At 51.8% G+C, this 17,046-nt stretch overlaps 1 protein-coding gene across 1 annotated transcript in view; it reads right to left on the bottom strand.

Annotated features, from left to right (window-relative positions):
* Positions 1-6,742: 6,742 nt before the first annotated feature.
* The window catches only part of LOC309848752 (uncharacterized protein), a 114,509-nt gene continuing 104,205 nt past the window's right edge, over positions 6,743-17,046 (bottom strand). Inside the window, exons 4-8 of the mRNA XM_082700733.1 lie at positions 11,103-11,210; positions 9,532-9,725; positions 8,890-8,949; positions 7,761-7,954; positions 6,743-7,515 (exon numbers count right to left, since the gene is read on the bottom strand). Coding sequence (XP_082556859.1) covers positions 6,947-7,515; positions 7,761-7,954; positions 8,890-8,949; positions 9,532-9,725; positions 11,103-11,210 — 1,125 coding nt within the window. The 3' untranslated portion in view covers positions 6,743-6,946. The remainder of the gene's footprint in view (positions 7,516-7,760; positions 7,955-8,889; positions 8,950-9,531; positions 9,726-11,102; positions 11,211-17,046) is intronic.

The raw sequence follows: 17,046 nt of genomic DNA, 5'->3' as shown, positions 1-17,046 counted from the left end.
AGAAGCCGCAGCCCAGCTCCCAGGTCACCCCCACCCCCACCCCCACCCCAGCCTAACCCACAGACCTCCATTGACTGCAGCTGGAACGCAGGGCTGTGTTGTATCCATGTTGTAACGCTGGGGCTGCGGGGCATCCGCAGGCTGTATGTGCTGAGCGGGTGTGAGTAAGGAAGAGGCGAGGGGCTGGAGAATACGGGGACAGGCTGTGGGGACAGCCCTTGTAGAGAGACTTAAGGATGCGCGAGAACGCAGAAGGTCTTCCCTTCCCCTCTCTGACCGCCCTCAGAAGCAACCTGAGGGTTTTGAAGGGGCGGGCGAGGGGTGGGAGGTTGGGTGAGCCTGGTGGTGCGTATTAAGGAGGGCGCGTATTGCATGGAGCACAGGGTGTGGTGCAAAAACAATGAATACTGTTACGCTGAAAAGAAATTTAAAATAAATAAATAAATAAAAAGAAGTTCATCACAGTCCTCCTTGGGTCCGATGGTGCCCGGTGACAGGGAGACTGCAGGGGCAAGGGACCAGAATGTGCAACCCGGCCATGGTCTCTGGCAGCTGGAGGGGCGGGTCGCTCAGCAGGACCCAGAGCCGGGGCTGGTCCAGGAGGAAACTGGCAATTCTGCACCAGCTCCGTGCCACCTGCCAGGCCCACGGGCCAGGAGACTTTCCTGTCTCTGGACCGGTGCTTTTCCTCATGAGACAAACATGAATCACTCTGTATAGCTCGTTTCGTCTGTGCTTCATCACTTACCCACGCGTCACTTTCACATGTGTATCACTGCTTGTCGCCCGCCTCAACACTTTTGGTGACACCGATGTCTGCATGTACCAGTACCTGCGCTTTGTCTGAGGGACACTCTTGGAGCCCTGGGAATCACAGCAAACTTCCGAAACTCTTCCTTCTCTGGAAAGAAGCAGAGCACCATAAAGAAGAAAACTCCAGGACTGGATGTGGCCTGTTTCCCCAGTGACTTGTCTCTGAAGCCCCCCCTGCTCCGGAGAAGGGCGGAGGGATCAGCGCCATCCCAGCTCTGCTAATCGTTGGCTGTGTCGCTTTGGACAAGGTACTTAACCTCTCTGAGCTGCGGCATTGTCATCGGTCAGTCTAAGGTAATCCTAACCCCCCTCACCCCACTCCCCAACCCAGGGACAGTGTCCTGAAAACCCTTAACAGAACACTTGACAGCGTTCCGGAAGGGAGCTGTTCTTCCCTCCCGTGCGAACCTTCCTTGCTAGCTCCTGCCTCTGAGTGTTCTCTCCACGGCGGGGATGAGGCTGTTTTGTATGCGGCCAACCAACGACTGAACAGAATGGTGTATCTCTTTCAACCCAGAACATAACCTCTTAAATGGAACACAGTGAGGTTTTAAGCAGACGTGCAAAGTGGTTTCTCTCTGACTGTTACCAAACATGAATCTGGGGTTTGGGAATCTCTGGCAGTGGCTTTCCTCCATTGACCCCAGCATTTGACGAGGGCCCAGAAGACCTGTCCGTGACCTTGTCCTTGAAAGGCTGGAGTCATGCTCCCCAAATCCATGTTTTTCCGTGAGAGTTGTCTCGTTCACCCCTGCACCTCCTGAACATCACTGACCTTATTCGCTTTTTTGAGCCGAACAATATGAATACGAGACCAGGGTGTTAACCAGCCAAGGCGACGCCTGAGGCTGAGCCCATCCACAGCCCACTACAGGCTCGGGAGCATCACAAACACGCAAAACCTAAGGACTCTGAGCAAATATTTATTAAATCCAGTACACTGAAGGCACAGGCCTTGGCTGCAGCTCTCTGGAAAAGTAATCATGATTTCCCCAGCTGGTAAGTCAGCTGGTTTATCTTCCGCATATTTTTTAACGAAGATCTGTTATGATTTCCCTTTACAGTGGTTAAGGCTCAGCACGCCAATTAGTTTGGATTTATTCCACTTGACATCATCTCCTAAATTGGGTTTTTGCCTCTTTGTGCCCTGATAACTCATCCAAGCACCCATTTTATGGCTTCTGTTGGTAATACCTGAAGCCCGGATGCTTATTACTGAAATCGTTCCTTCGCTTCCCCATTTCTGTGCAAGGGAAAAGCTGGCACAAATCTCCTTTGGTGTGTGAGATGGATGCCCTATTTGCCTTACCAGTGGCCAGATACTCTCCTCTGACCAAGACCTTGCCCACAGGCTACAATGCCAGGGCCAGCCGACAGCGTCTGCTTTCCAGAACAAATTCCACCTCTGGGCGATGATGGTACTCTCTTCCCAGGACACAGCCCTCAGTTGATGCAGTTGCCTCCTTGGTGGGCTCTCATTTCCCCTATGTCTCCCCCAGGCCAGGTTTTCTTTCAGGGCAACGAGGCTAAGTGGAACCTGGGCAGCTGCACCAGCAGCACTGACAGAGGCAGCCAGTGAGGGGCCCAGCACCAGACCCTGAGTCGGACATCACCTCTATGACCCGGGGCGAGCAACCTAGAATTTTCAGCTCCATTTCCTCACTAGCAGAATGAGGTTAATAAAGGAAAGCCTACCTTGAATAATTAGAAATAATCATTAGATCTGGGTTTCTCCAGGCCATGCCAGCTAAGTCTTATGTTAAGCCCCCCCCCCCCCCAAACAGCATCCCTTGGCATTTCCAAGGAATGGTCTATGGGGGTCTTCCCTCTCCATCAGGGGCCCTCATTTGCTCATGATCAGCACCCCAGCTATGGCCTGGTGTTGGCCAACTCCTGCCCTCTACCATGGCCTATTTCAGTGGTATGGGAACATGAGGCCCCTGATCCTTGCCCCAGAGCCTTGGGGATGCACAAAACTGAAGCCACAGAAGAAATCCAAAGATCCAATGGTGATGAGCACACAGGTGCCCCTTCCTGTGGCTGCTGAAGTTGCTGGCCCCATGGAGCCTGTTGAGACCATCCTCTGAATAGTAAGGGGCACCTCCTTCTGTTCCCATTGGTTATTTCATTGTACCATCTTCTACTGAGGCTAAGTTCAGGGGGGCAGGAAGATGTCAGGTGATAGATCTCAGTAGTTCTAGGACACACTCCTCCTCTCCCGACCCTGACCCATTCATTCACTTATCCAGCAGCTACATCTCCAGTCCCAACTACTTAGCAGGCATTGGGGTCTGCCCCAGGGATACAATGGTGAACAAAATCAGGGCAACCCTTGGCCTTATGGAACTCACAGGCTGCTGGGGGACAGTGGACAGCCAGCGTGGTAAATGCTCTGATAGGAAATATAGGGTGCTCTGTCTTAGGTACTGGGCACCGGGAGCTCAAGGAAGGCTTCCCAGAGGTAGCCTATTCAAAGTTTGAATAGCAGCTTTCTCACCTCTGGGAGGCTCTCTTCAAGAGACCCCCACCAACAGACTCTTTGCAGGGCACTCCATGGGTCCTGCAGGCAAGTCACACAGCCCTCTGTCCTGGGGAAGCCCTAGGTGAGCTCGACCCAGACACCCAAATGCGTGTGCAAAGAGCCCAGCACAGTGCCTGGCCCAGAGCAAGTCAGTGAAAGAGAAAAGGGAACTTGTTTTTTCTTACTTACAGGCTTTTAGCCAATGATATGGGGCTTGTCTGATAGTGGGTAGTCATTTGAAACAGTCCTAAGATGGGCTTAGGGGAAGTGGGGGTGCAAAGGTAGAGAGAATTCACATGACAGGGGACCCAAGGACATGCTTCCCCGTGGCCACCGGGGTTCCCCTAAATGATTTCTTCCCATGGTAATTTCGTGCAGTGTCTTTTTGCTGATAGAACAGCAGTAACTTGCATTTTCTGTAGCAAGAAGTTTTTCTTTCTTTTCCTCTTATTCCTCAGGTTTGTCTCTTTATGGTTTCCTGTGTTCTGACATCTTCTCCTTTCTTCACTTGAAAGTAAAGCAAATTAAACTGGATGAAAATCCTCTGTAAAGAGACATCTTGATCCACCAGCAGCTTGGCAGCCAAGGGAAATTTGCATCTCTTCAATTCCTTGTAATTATTCATTTCCTTTCTCTTTCCCCTCTTGAACAGAATGGCAGCAGCACAGCATGCACAGTTTTTCCCTAGATAAGAACTTGAAAGGGTGAAACTGAGGGCAATGACTCAGCTTTCTTTTCCAGACTCCTCAGTGTCCCTGAATTTTTGCCCTAGAGTTCCTGAGGAGGAGGGCCACTCCAGCCCCAAGCAAAGACTAGCAATGGATGCATTAAGTAATATTCCTCTGAAAATGTATTGTCATGCCATTAAGGGTTTTCTGTTTAATATTTATTACCCACTTATAGTGCATTTGGTGTTAAGTGAAGCCATAAAAAGTTCAAAATCAAATATAGTAACAATAACGGCTCCTATTTGCAGTTTATGGTTTAAGGTTTGGTTCCCCCTGCATTTACAGGTTGTGCAGTTAAGTGGCTGGCTCAAACAGCCCAGCCAGGGTTCAAACCTGCTTCGAGAGAAGGCAGCTCCAACCTGCCATGGAATGGAAGTCACAGACTTCCCTCACCCAACCCCCCAAACTGGAGCCCTCCTTGCTGTCGCCATGGTGACATGAAGATCCACCTCCTTTTTTAAATGCCAATCACCATCTCCAGTTGAGACCTGTCCCAAGTGACAGACTTGTAGACATAGTAGCTTCCTGTACGTCACATCAAACTCAACCCTTCTGAGGCTAAATGAGAACGTTCTGCACTAAAACCTGTGCCTCCTACCAGCTTCCCAAGCTACAGGGCTGGGATTTCTGTCACCTCTCCCCGATTGCTCAGGGAAGGAAGGAGCTGGAGCAATGGTCCTTTCTCCAGGCATTAACCACACTCCAGTGAATCCATCCCAAACACTGTCGTATGTAATGAGAAGAACCTGCAAAGGTTAAACTCTACCCAACTCCTGTCTCACTGAGGTCCATTTGTTCATGACCTGAGAAGAGAACTAGCCTAGGGTAAAAAATGACTCAATTTTATTGTATGGTGATACTTGTCGCCTTCAAGCACAACAGAGTTGGAAGACGGGAAGTAAATTGGTTGAACAGAACTTCTAAGAGAAGGCCAGCAAGGGCTACGTGTGTTGTGCCCTGCAAAAATTCCTATTGGCTGCCTGCCTGAAGGTCAGAGTCATTCCAGGAGAAGCATTGTTTGGCTTGGTGACGACCACGAGCCTGGTGAGCCTCAAGAGCTGTGCCGCTCCAGAACTGTGGACTGCGGCTGGCACAGATTGACGTGACTGGGGTGAATCCCTTTCTCACCAACACGCAGGAGGATGGTGGTGCAGATGGTGAGAGGCAGAAGACAGATGAAGAAGGGCGGAGACCAGAAGCTGGTCTGGAGAATTCCAAAAAGGCAGAGTCTGGCCCCTGAGAAATCTGTCAGCAGGGGCATTCCTGTGTGGTCCAAAGGTCCTCCCCTGCTGCCCCCCTGCACTATTGTGCAGTCCATTCCAGACTGTGCCACCGTAACCCCCAGCCCAATCCCAGGCTTTGATGCAGAGCCAGATGTCTTCCACCCTCCCTGGGTCTACGGTTGATGGACATTGTAACTCTTCCGTCCTCACCTGCAGACCTGTGGGGGCAGCCGGTTATCTGCCAGAGATGTTTTTTTAGCTATTCTCATGTGCAGCAATAAGCCTGAAACTGGGAGTTCAAGGAACTTGGAAGAAGGATACTTTCATCTACCCACCCTGGATTTTCCCATTAGCTTTTCCCTCCCCAACAGGGAGCTCAGCAGGAGTGCAGAATCGAAAGCTACATATGTAACATTTAGAGCGAAGCTGCCCCCAGGGCCAGAGCAGTGAGGAAGATTGCAAAGCCAGCTCCCTTCTGATACTCAGAAATTTCCCTACAAGAGGGATTTGCTTTGATTTGCTCAAGGAGAGCAGCACCTTGGGACTGAGGCATATCTGAATTCTTAGAGAGTTGCTGCCTAAGCAACTTAAGCAGCCCAGGGAGTCAGGTGGAGGGGATAGTGGGTAAAGCGTGTTCCAGTGTTGGTGTTTACAGGAATCATTCCTAAGGAAACAGACATTTATGGCACAGACATGCTTATCGCTTACTTTATGAGGGTCAAATAACTGGAAATGAATTAGTTGTTCAACAGAGGCGTTTCCTGAATGCTGTCACTGAGAATGCCCAAGGGGACAGAGCAACAGTGTCTGTCCACTGAGGGGACATAAGGAAGAACAAGAGCACAGCCCCGGAACCTTCCCCGGCCCACTCTGTCACATACATGTGCGCACATGTGCACACACGCGAGCGCGCGCACACACACACACACACACACACTACACTTAGAGGGAAAGGCAGGGAAGAAGGATGCCATGTGTGATGGGGGATTATTCCTTGGTAGAAGGAACGTGCCTTCTTTTTTTCATCTTTAAATCATTATTGACTAAATAGACATAGTCTGGATAAAGATTAAAGAACTCTTTATGACCTAACTTGTTAGTAAGAAAGGAGAATATTTAAGATATGATTTTAATATTTGATAAGATGCCCATAAGAATAGTTGAAACGCAGACTACCCCGGAAATTGAAAGCATGTAAAGGTGTCTCCTGGACCCAGACATTTCTCTCATGGTTTCTGCTTTTCAAGGCATGCTTCTAAAAGGGAAACCTAGCTCAGAATGAAAATAGTTCATTTGGAGGCTTCCCGTGATCTTTGTTCTTTCAGGAACATTCCTATGTAATAAAATGTTATTTGTATAACAAAGTTTGAAGAGGGGAATCACACTTGTGTTCTGCAGACACACAGAGAAGGCCATATTGTAGGATTCCAGCAGAGGAAAATCCAAGTCGAGGTGAAGTGGCCGAGACAGAGAGCAGAGCAGCGGTTGCAGGGACTGGGCGAGGGACAGAGCAGTGAGCGATGAGGAGCGCGGGTGTCTCTGTGACGGAAACGTCGTAGAATGACATGGTTGTGCAACACCCTGAATGGACCTAATGAAACCTCCATATCCCACTGCAAAGGATGCGAGTAAAATGTTATGTAAATCAAGTTCTACTTTATTTAATATATTAAATCTATGAAGTAATTATAGAGGTGAACACAGAACACAAATATGATAAAAAAGGAAATGACAGGGGAGGGGGAGATATGCTCTGGGGGTCCAACCAGCACAAGCTGCTGCTCAGGGGCCAAGCCTGCTTGCTCCACGGAGACAGGGGGCGGCAGCTTGGGGACCGAGCCTGCTTGCTCCACGGAGGCAGGGGGCGTCAGCTCGGGGGCCGAGCCTGCTTGCTCCACGGAGGCAGGGGGCGTCAGCTCGGGGGCCGAGCCTGCTTGCTCCACGGAGGCAGGTGGCGGCAGCTCGGGGGCAGGACCCTGCTGGTCATCCAGGAAAGTCAAAAGGCCTGGTGGCTCTTCCGTGGCAGAGAAGTGAACGAGGGCCCTGACGACCATCTGCCCTGGCCCCAACGGGTCAGAGGGGGTCACTGGTCTTCCTATCCCATAGTGAGCAGCCGCAGCAGGGATGGCGGGGGCCAGCTCAGGCCCCAGAGGTGCCGCGGGTGCCAGAGTGGCTGCTGGAACAACTTCCCGAGACTCATCCTGATCTGGCTCTGGGGCCGGTGCTGTAGCTCCAAGAAGAGAAAGCATCATCAGCTTGATTGACTTCCCTCTCACCTTTCCCTTTCCCCACCACTCAGCGTGGCCTGCGTTCAAGACCCAGCCCCTGGAAGGTGTCCGCAAGGGAAGCCCATGGGGACAGGGATCTGAGACGACTCACTCTTCTCGGCCCAATTACAATCTACGGAGGCTTCCTCAGGGTGGCCCACCCTGCCTCCTCCTCAGGCCCACATCAGTCAACCCCAGTCCTCCTCACCCCCAGCCTCTGGTTCTGTTGTCTCAGCGCGCTGCCTTTCTGGCAGCAGAAGCTGGGCACGGCGCTGCAGGTCCGAGCCCGGCACATAGACCTGCAGGTAGGCGAGCAGCGTATGCAAGCTGGGAAACTCCGGAGGCTCCACAAAATCCCCTGGATACTTTTCCACCCAGGTGTTTAGGATGGCATAGACGGCCCTGGGGACAGACATGGAGGCAGAGAAGTCAGAGGACAAGGTATGCATCCAAACCAATATCCCAGGGAACCCCTGTGCGAACCTGGGCCCCTGGGCTTCCAGCTCCTGTCCGAGACCAGTCGGAGTCCTTGTCCACCTGCGACCTGGCAGTCCTGCCTGAGACAGGCCTGCTCCCACACGGCAGGCTGGCCAAAAGCTGCTAGGAGTGGGAGTCCTTGGTCAGTGGGGGGAGCATTTCTGGACTTCTTAGGGGAGCTGGACACACTCCTCAGTCTGTCTCCTTGCCCACGAGCCACTTGAATTCAACTGCATGTGTCCAGGGAGGGGTGGTGCCTGGCCTCTTAATTACCCTCACTGCACTCGCCTCTGCTCAGTGAAGATCCAACCGAGGAGGGAACAAAGGGACTCTGTCTCTAGCCAGGCCTTCCCAGGACCCTCCCCATACCTCCACCATTACCTCCTCTGCCCATTCACTAGGTGCCATGAGAGTGGGTCTGTTTCCACTGACACTCATCTCCTACAGGGTGTGGGATGTCTGCTGCTCCCTGGGCTCTACTGGGTCACCACTCTCCCTGAGCCCCCTCTGTGCACCCAGCGTGCAGGTGCCAACAGACTGCTGTGCGATGGTTCCTAAATCCTGCGTTCTGGGTCCCAGAATTGGGGCAGAGAGAGGGCTGGGAGGGGGCAGGGATGGAGCATGACCCTCTCAGGGGTGGAAGCTGTCCTCCAACCCCCTCTGCTCTCCCACAGTGCTCACACACCTACCCCAGGTCCCCAGGGCACCTTCCCAGTTTCCAGTAGAAGCTCTCAGACCTTTACCCTAAAGCAGGAATCACAGAGGTGTGCATGAAGGTCCAGCAGCCCCTCGAACTCACAGGACCCTCACTGCCCTGCTGGAGAGGGAAGGCCCTCCTGGAGCAGCCAAAGCTTACTCACATGTCGCGCTGGTCCTGGGATCTCTTGACCTCTTCATACGTGGAGTAATAGCATCCGAATCTAGAGGAGGCCAGGGGGCATCACATGAGATGTCTGTGGATGTTGGCTTTCACCATCTGACCCTCGACTAGCCTGCAGCCCTGGGGTGCTGTCTGTTCTGTGCCGGGATCCCATTCAGCTCCGAGACAATCGCCTCCTACTGGGGCTTCCTGAATGCTTGCTGAATGAAAGGGCCCCAACCAGCCCATCACCGACATCTGAGTGGGCCTGGCCCTGCTCACCCCCGGGGATGCCTGCTCTGGATTCACCCACACACAGACCCCAGAAGGAGTCTCAGATCTCCCTTTCAATGGCAAAGGAGCCCAGCTCAAGATCACAGTGAGAGTCAGGGATTAGGCAGAGGCTTCATCATGAGGGGCACGGGAATGTTCAAAGAGCATGCCCACAGGCCCTCCGGCAGACTTTTCCACCGGCGCAGGCTGCCAGGTATCCTTTCAGACACCTGCCATTGAGTCCCTATAATACCTCTGCCCCAGTTAGGAGTAAGGGAAAGTTTGGGGAAGCTTGGGGACCTGCCAAAGTCTCACAACCAGGCATTGGCCTATTCCCACGGGACAGTTAGGGGCAGGGGAGGGTGCTCACCTTGCACATAGTTGGTCCAGCACCTCCTCGGTGCTGGCAAAGGTGTAGTATGTGTCCAGAAAGGTGTGGACACAGTGTAGATCTTGTCTGAGGATGGCAGGCACCAGGTGATCAATTGCGGCCTCCAGCTTGTCGGCCCGCTCTGCCATCAGCAGTGAGGTCCTCGTCCTCTTCCTGGTTGAACCATTTTTCCCCTGAGGTGAATCAGAGGAGACATGAGTCAGTGCTCTGGCCACCAGGAAGGTTGGGGCTTGGAGAGCAGAATGAGCCCCCAGATCTCAGGGACTTCTGTAAGAGGTGGGACAAGAGAGCCCAGAGTCCGAAAAACAATCACGTGACTCAGTGTCTCATTGGGTTCAGCCTAAGGCTCTTGGTTTTGCTTCAGGTCATGGTCTCCGTGTCCTGAGGCTTTGTTCCTCATAGAACTGGCTGTGTCCATAGGGCAGTGTCTGCTTGAGGATTCTGTCTCTCCCTCTGCTTCTCCCCACTCTCCCCTTATCTCTCTCTCAATCCATCAATCAGCCAATCAGTTAAGAAACCTTTAAGGTAAAGAGAAAATGTTCTTGGTATCCATACAAAGAATTGAAAGAAATGATGTCTGAACTTGCTAGTATCTCAGGACCCTTTGTGAGTAGAGTATCGATAGCATGTCCCTGCATGAGTGGCATGGATCCTATGATTTCTGATGACATAGCCCATTCTTTTTATTTTTTTCAAAAGACATTTTATTTATTTATTTGACACAGAGAGAGGTCACAAGTAGGCAGAGAGACAGCCAGACAGAGAGGGGGAAGCAGGCTCCCCACTCAGCAGAGACTCCTGACGTGTGCCTCGATCCCAGGACCCTGAGACCACGACCTGAACTGCAGGCAGAGGTTGAACCCCCTGAGCCACCCAGGCACCCCAAATATCTTGAGATGAGAACACAGAGATGTTTTAGGCGAGAGGGCTTAATATTGGAGGGCACGGAGGCTGTAGGATGCAGCACTGTGCCTTGGTCACAGAAAGGGATTACATCCAGTCCTGCCCCAGTAAAGGGCTCCATGGCTGTGATCAATGACTGGTCTTCTGGACTGCCGTTCAGCGCAGTGCAGTGAGGGCCCTGTTCCTGTCCCTGGGAGGGCCCCATCCATGTGTTCCATCAATACCAAAGCGCAGAGCAAGAGACAGAGTACCATGGGCCCCATGTCCCTTTGGATCAGAGTTTCCCAACTCACTCTTGCAAATGATGATTTGCAAGACTTGAAGAACTTGAGGAAGGACTGTTGGGCCAATGGGGACACCTGGGAGCACGAGTTAGGAAAATGCCTAGGCCAGGGCAAAAGGAGTCTAGATCAGTGGGATGATCCGTGGTCTAAAGTCTCTTTAATGATACTCCTATAAGTATGTGGACAGTGGCTCTGCTTCTATCCAATGCATGGCCAGGACCATGAGGGCCAGTTTGGGGAAGAGAGGGGATGCAGATTCACGGGAGTACAGGACTTAGGAGGCCAGGCTGGCTTCTAGTAAGTGGGGCCCTTGGTGCTGCATCAGATTCCCAGGGGTCGGGTCTCCCCAGCACCTGCACTCACCCTGAGCCAGCGCCAGACTCTGTTGGCCCTGTGCGGCTTCTTGTCCTTGGAGGAAGGAGAGCAAGGATTCTCCTCGTTCACCTCCTCCACCATGTCCTCTGGAGCGTTCTGTAAAGACAGTGCCCAGCAGCCAGGCAGGAGGCCTTAGAGCCCTGTCTGGAAACCTTTGCTGGTCTTCAGACCCAGGGCGCTCCATTGCAGACACACCACAGCCCAGGTGGCAGAGCCCTCCCCCAAGGAGAGAAACGTGGCCCAGCTTCAGGGCCTTGGATGTGCTCTGGCACAGCTAAGAGGCACCTCAGGAATCCCCTGTGCACCCTGCCCACCCTGACATTGGTGTAAACAAGAAGGGATCACCAGGGTATCCACTGTGCTCACCTTCCTCCAGCCCATGGGCGGGAACCCCCACATATCCCTCCTCCCCTCAAACTCCAGAGGAAGGGATGGGGCTTCCCTAGGACGGTTCAGAGGGGTGGGCATCGCCTAGTCTCTTCAGTAGTAAGTACCTTATGGCGTCTCCCTCGAAATGTGTTGAGGCATCGGGGGGGTGGTTTCAGCCAATGTCTACAGCATGGGAACAAGCCATTTTCCTGGGGTTTCTGATACCCAGAGCCCCGGAAACTCGGCACACAAGAGGAAAACATATTTTTGTGTCAGATGTCCTGAGCCCAGTAACCCTGCTACCGGACTAGAATGTGGGTGCCTAGTTGCAGGGGTTCCAAGTTCTGGGGGCGGGTGGTCAAGGAAGTGACATCACTGCCTGAGATCCCCTACCGGGACCCACTCCTGGTTGGACCCCTACATGATCAGTGCTCCGGTCTGCCATCTCCTCATCCCCTTTCTGCATGCAAGGACACGTCTTATCTGTACACAGTGACCCCAACACACCCCTCTCCACAGGCCCCCAGGGAAGGTCTGGGAGCAGCCAGGGCCCCAGCTTGCAAACACACCTGGTTTCAGACACAACTGTCGATTCTTACCTGGTTTTGACCCTAGATAAGCCATTGTGCCTGACAGGGATGGGCTTCTCTGCAAAATATGGATGTTTCCAGCATGTCTTTCTATCAGATGTCCACAGGCATAGGTTGGATAATAGCTCTGATGTTAGAGGAGTGCTGTCACAGGTAGGAAATACCTCCGACCCAATTTCCTCCCTCCTATCAACTTCTTGGAATCTGCTACTAATGGGATTCCACCCCACAGTCCCTCCTGGGGTGTGTGTATTTGTGTGCACCAGCACACTCGCTCCTGTGTGCACACATGTGTTCATCGGTGCTCACATTCTGGAGTCCCAGAAGAGGACAGCCCCACTTACAGAGGGCTGGGTAATACCTTCCCACGATCTTAGGCTTTGAATTTTCAACGCAAACCCTAAAGAAGGGACTGGAGTTGGCCCTTGATGGTCAGAATGTACCATTACCCCTAGAGACCGCCTGTCCTGGGATGCAGGCTGTTCCCTCCTTTCCAAAGGGTGTGATGCAGGTAGGGGTCCATGCAGTGGGTCGCCATGAGCTGGTATCCTCCTCAGACAAGAACCTGGCGAGATGTGTCCTATCTAGGATATCAATGATCACCCTCAGCCCCATAACATTTCCAGGTCGACAGCCCCTTCCTTCTAGACAACCTTTTCCAGAGCCCCCAGTGAATGGCTAGGTGCATGCAGGACCCCGACTTTGAGGACACTCAAAGAGCTGGGTTCATGCCTTCTAAGCTTCCCTACCAGTCTGATTCTGGGCAAGGCCCGGACCCTGCAGGGATCTTCACAGTCTCCCTTCGGGGGTTCCATTGGTTCCCCAACTCCTCTGTAGACATGTTTTTTTGACCCCCTCCCCAGACTGTAGTCCGGACTTGGTGATTCACTTCCATGTCATACAACGTGGCAACGTGATCCAAAGGCCCTTCTGAGATTTCGTTCGAAAACTCATTGCCCAGCCCCATGTTGACTTGGATCCATGTTCTCTCTCCAATCTTCATACTGGAGCACAAGCCCCTAGGTTGAACCATGACCCAGACATAGGCATGTGGCCCAGCCCTGTGGGCCCACAGCAGACAGAAGTCAGGTCTTTGAGATGGGCTGTATCTGGCCCATGCCCCTGAGTGTGCTCAGGTTCTCGGTGAAGCAGGTCCTCCCTTGGTGTTGTCAGCAGCCCAGTTTAAGGAGAGTCTCTGGCAGGAGCCCCCAGCAGAGCACTGCTGGATTCCTGATCCCCTGAGACCACGAGGCAGCGTTTGTGGGTTCAGCCACTGAGTGTGGGGAAGTGCGGTCACACAGCCCTGGGAGAAGGGCACTGATACTGACCAACTTCCTGGGCCCTGGCCCTCCTCCCCTCCCACTCTCGTCCTTCCTCAGCTTCTCTGGCCACCCTGGCCCCCTTTCTAACCTCCAGTCCTCTGCTCCATGGTGCCCTCCACCAGGTGGAATGCACTCGCATTTGTGCAGGGCTGTCTCCTTCTTTTCCTCCCGCAGGAATTCTCCGTGTCATCTCAGCACAGCCTTGTCATACCCCTCACCGGGTGGAGTTTGGGCCTTAGTCGTGTCCCTTGGTCTTTTGCTGTGGAGCAATCGCTTTTCCCGTTCACATTTTGGTTTCTCGTTTGTCCATCTTCTCCTCTAGACCCTGAGCTCTCACGAGGAGAACCCGCTGGGCTGATAAGCCCTGGCACCATCTGAGTGCGCAGTGCCCAGTGGCTGAATGAACGGGAGACAGGATCCGTCCCAGCACAGACCAGCTCCGTTGTTTGAGCCTCACTGATTTTGGTCCTGTGTAAGCCTTTTGTTTTGTTTTTTAAGTTAACTGTGCCTGATGTGGGCCTCGAACTTATAACACTGAGATCAAGGATCCTAGTGCCTGAGGAAGCCAGGTGCCCCTTTGATCCTCTTTAAAGGTTTTAGGCTGATCACTATTGAAGTGAACTTGGTCATTTCCACATGCTGTACGGAGGTATATTACATTACGCTGAATGACCAAGTAACTCCCCAGATTTTGGTAGCCTGTCACCACAGAGTCCACCCCCCCTCGCCCCATGACAGTGCTGAGTGGTTCTTCAGATTAGAGACTGAAATCCTATATGTGGTCTTTGAGGACCCAGAGTCCCTCCACCATCGGCCTTCTCCCTCCCTGGGATGACATGCACCTCTGATGCCATCAGTACAAGAGGAAAGATGACAAGAAAATACATACAGGAGGTTGTTTCCGGCCAGGCCTCAAGGTACACTTTGACACTCAATCTTTTAGAATTTTATTTCTTTATTAGAAGGAAAAGAGCACAAGCAGGGGGAGGGGTAGAGGGAGGAGAACCAGAGAGATGCTGATCTGAGGAGGACAGGGGGTGGCTGATATAGACCTGTGCAGGGAACAGCGGAGGCCGCCCAGACCTAGCCTCTGTCATCTGGTGGGCCGGGAGTAAGGAGTAGCCTCAGATCCCTGTGCCCATGATCTGCTATCAGGGGAGACCCTCTCGGGATTGCTTCCTGGACTCAGAGAACATTGAACGGTGGGGAAATTTTCCTTGATTTAGGAGCGATGCAAAAGTCAATCATGGGGTTGATACTTTCTCTTCTTGGACCGACAGCCCCAGCCCCAGAAGAAGATGCTGAACCACCTCAAGAGTTACCTCCAGCTCCTACTGTGGTGCCTGCGGCAGCTCCAGAGGCCAAGGGGCCTGGGTGGGAACCAGTTGTGCGGGTGATCTGGCTGTGGAAACAGCTGAGGGGAGGCACCTGCCTGAAGGAGCCTACTGCAAAGTTTCTATGGACAACCAGGTGCATGATTGAAAGACTTAGGTAGGGGTCTACCCCTGTGGGGGACATTCCTGGCTTACAAGTGTTCAAGCGGTGAAGTGGGCGATATCCCAGGTGTGACAGCATGATCTCAGGATCCCAGGGGTCCCCAGAGGACAAGCCATACCCAGAGGCTTGCTTCTACCATCGAGGAGGGAAAGGGGCACAGAAGGGAGGGGGCAGCTCTGCAAAAGTACTCTGGGGTGTCGCTTCCCTGGGAGGGTCTCAGGCATGAGTATGGGACTCAACACTTCCTGGGACCTTGGACATTCTTGCAGAGCTGTGGGTGAGACAAGACTTCCTAATAAAATATTGGTGCAGTAAGGATGTCCTTTATCTATCTATCTATCTATCTATCTATTTATTTATTTATTTATTATTTTAAAATTTTATTTATTTGATTTTAATTATTTGTTTTTTAAAGATTTTTATCTATTTATTTGACAGAGATCACAAGTAGGCAGAGAGAGAGAGAGAGGAGGAAGCATGCTCCCTGCTGAGCAGAAAGCCCGAAGTGGGGTTCAATCCCAGAACGCTGGGATCATGACCTGAGCTGAAGACAGAGGCTTTAACCCACTAAGCCACCCAGGCACCTCAGATATCCTTTATTTTTAAAAGCTGTCGTTCTATGTCAGAGTCTTAGCGGTCGATGTTTCCAGCATGACCCCTCTTCAACGACTGGTTAGTTTGGGGAAATTCAAGAAGGGTCCTTGCTGAATTCATCCTTAAAACTGAGAACTTTTGAGGAACAAGGCAGGGACTGGAAGTAGTTTGCAAAACAGCCCAACTTCAAAGCATGATGTGCAGTGAGTGACTACAGTTCCGACAGAAATCTCTGAGAGCTCTGCACGCAGCCACGCTTCTCCTGGCTGGAGGCATGCCTTCTGCTGTGTGCAGGGAGGTGCTAGTCTTCCACAGCTTGTCTTTTACTCCCTTGTGTTTCATTTCAGCACCTCTTACGTTGGGTACTTTCCAGCCAGTAGGCACTGTGCCTAGGAGTTCAAGTTTACTTCTAAAGAGCTTTCGTGTTGCCATAGAAATTAATTGCTAGCATAGTTCAAGGGAGTAGATATACACTGTAAAATGGTAAGGGCTTTCTAATAAGGACCCTGAGGAGTTGAAACCTTTCCTCCAGCAGGTAGGGGAGAGAGATTTCAGAGAAGGAGCTCGCTTCATGACTTCCTTGCTAGTTTATGGGCGGCTAAGCTGCAGGGTTTTATCACTGGATATGGACCAATGGAAGAAGGCATCAATTACGAAGATGAAATCAGGCGTTATAAAGAGGTGATTCAGAGCCTGGGTGTCCCGCACACAGTAGACACTAGGTGAACTCCAATTTAAATGGCCACATGGGAGAGAGAACTACGGATCACTAGAATGAATGGGTCTGAGGGCTCCAAAAATATTTAAGGCAACTTGGAAACTGTATACTTCAGATGCAGCTTTAATACCCTACTCTTTCTTTTCTTTCTTTCTTTCTTTTTTTTTTTTTTGACAGAGAGAGCGGGATCACAAGTAGGCAGAGGGGCAGACAGAGAGAGAGAGAGAGGGGAAAGCAGGCTCCCCTCTGAGCAGAGAGCCCATGTGGACCCTGAGATTTTGACCTGAGCTGAAGGCAGAGGCTCCACCCACTGAGCCACCTAGGCGCCCCACCCTACTCTCACTTTTTAAATGTTGATTTAAAATACTTCTTTGTTATATACAATGCCAAGGTAACTGCAACTCTGTTTAAGCTTTCAAATTCCCAATTAGTTAGGTCTGAATTAATGGGACTTTGGTGTACTATCACATGGGTGCTTTAAGCAGGATGAACAGCCTGGAGTGCCCTTAGCAGATGAAATGTAGGTTTGTTAACTTCAAATTTAAACCATTCACTTAGCTCAGGCTTCACACACTTGAGGAATCATAAAGCCACAGCCTATTTCACTGTACAGAAGAATGTAAACCAAGTCTGGAAGTTACATACAGAATAGCATCTGCATATTGCATTGTCTTTTTCGTGAGAAAGGGCTGTAGCTAGTTTGGAGTGTGAGGGCTCCAACCTGCTCACATGTCACAGTATCTTGAGAGAACAAACCCTCTAAATTCTCTGGATTCCCTTCTTTCCACCCACAAGGCCTCCCTAAGGCAGCACCAGAGAACTCCTCGTTTCGCTGACTGGCT

Source organism: Mustela nivalis (genome assembly GCF_964662115.1).
Source record: "Mustela nivalis genome assembly, chromosome: 15".
Taxonomy (NCBI): Eukaryota; Metazoa; Chordata; class Mammalia; order Carnivora; family Mustelidae; genus Mustela; species Mustela nivalis.
This window is presented reverse-complemented; position numbering and strand designations above follow the sequence as displayed.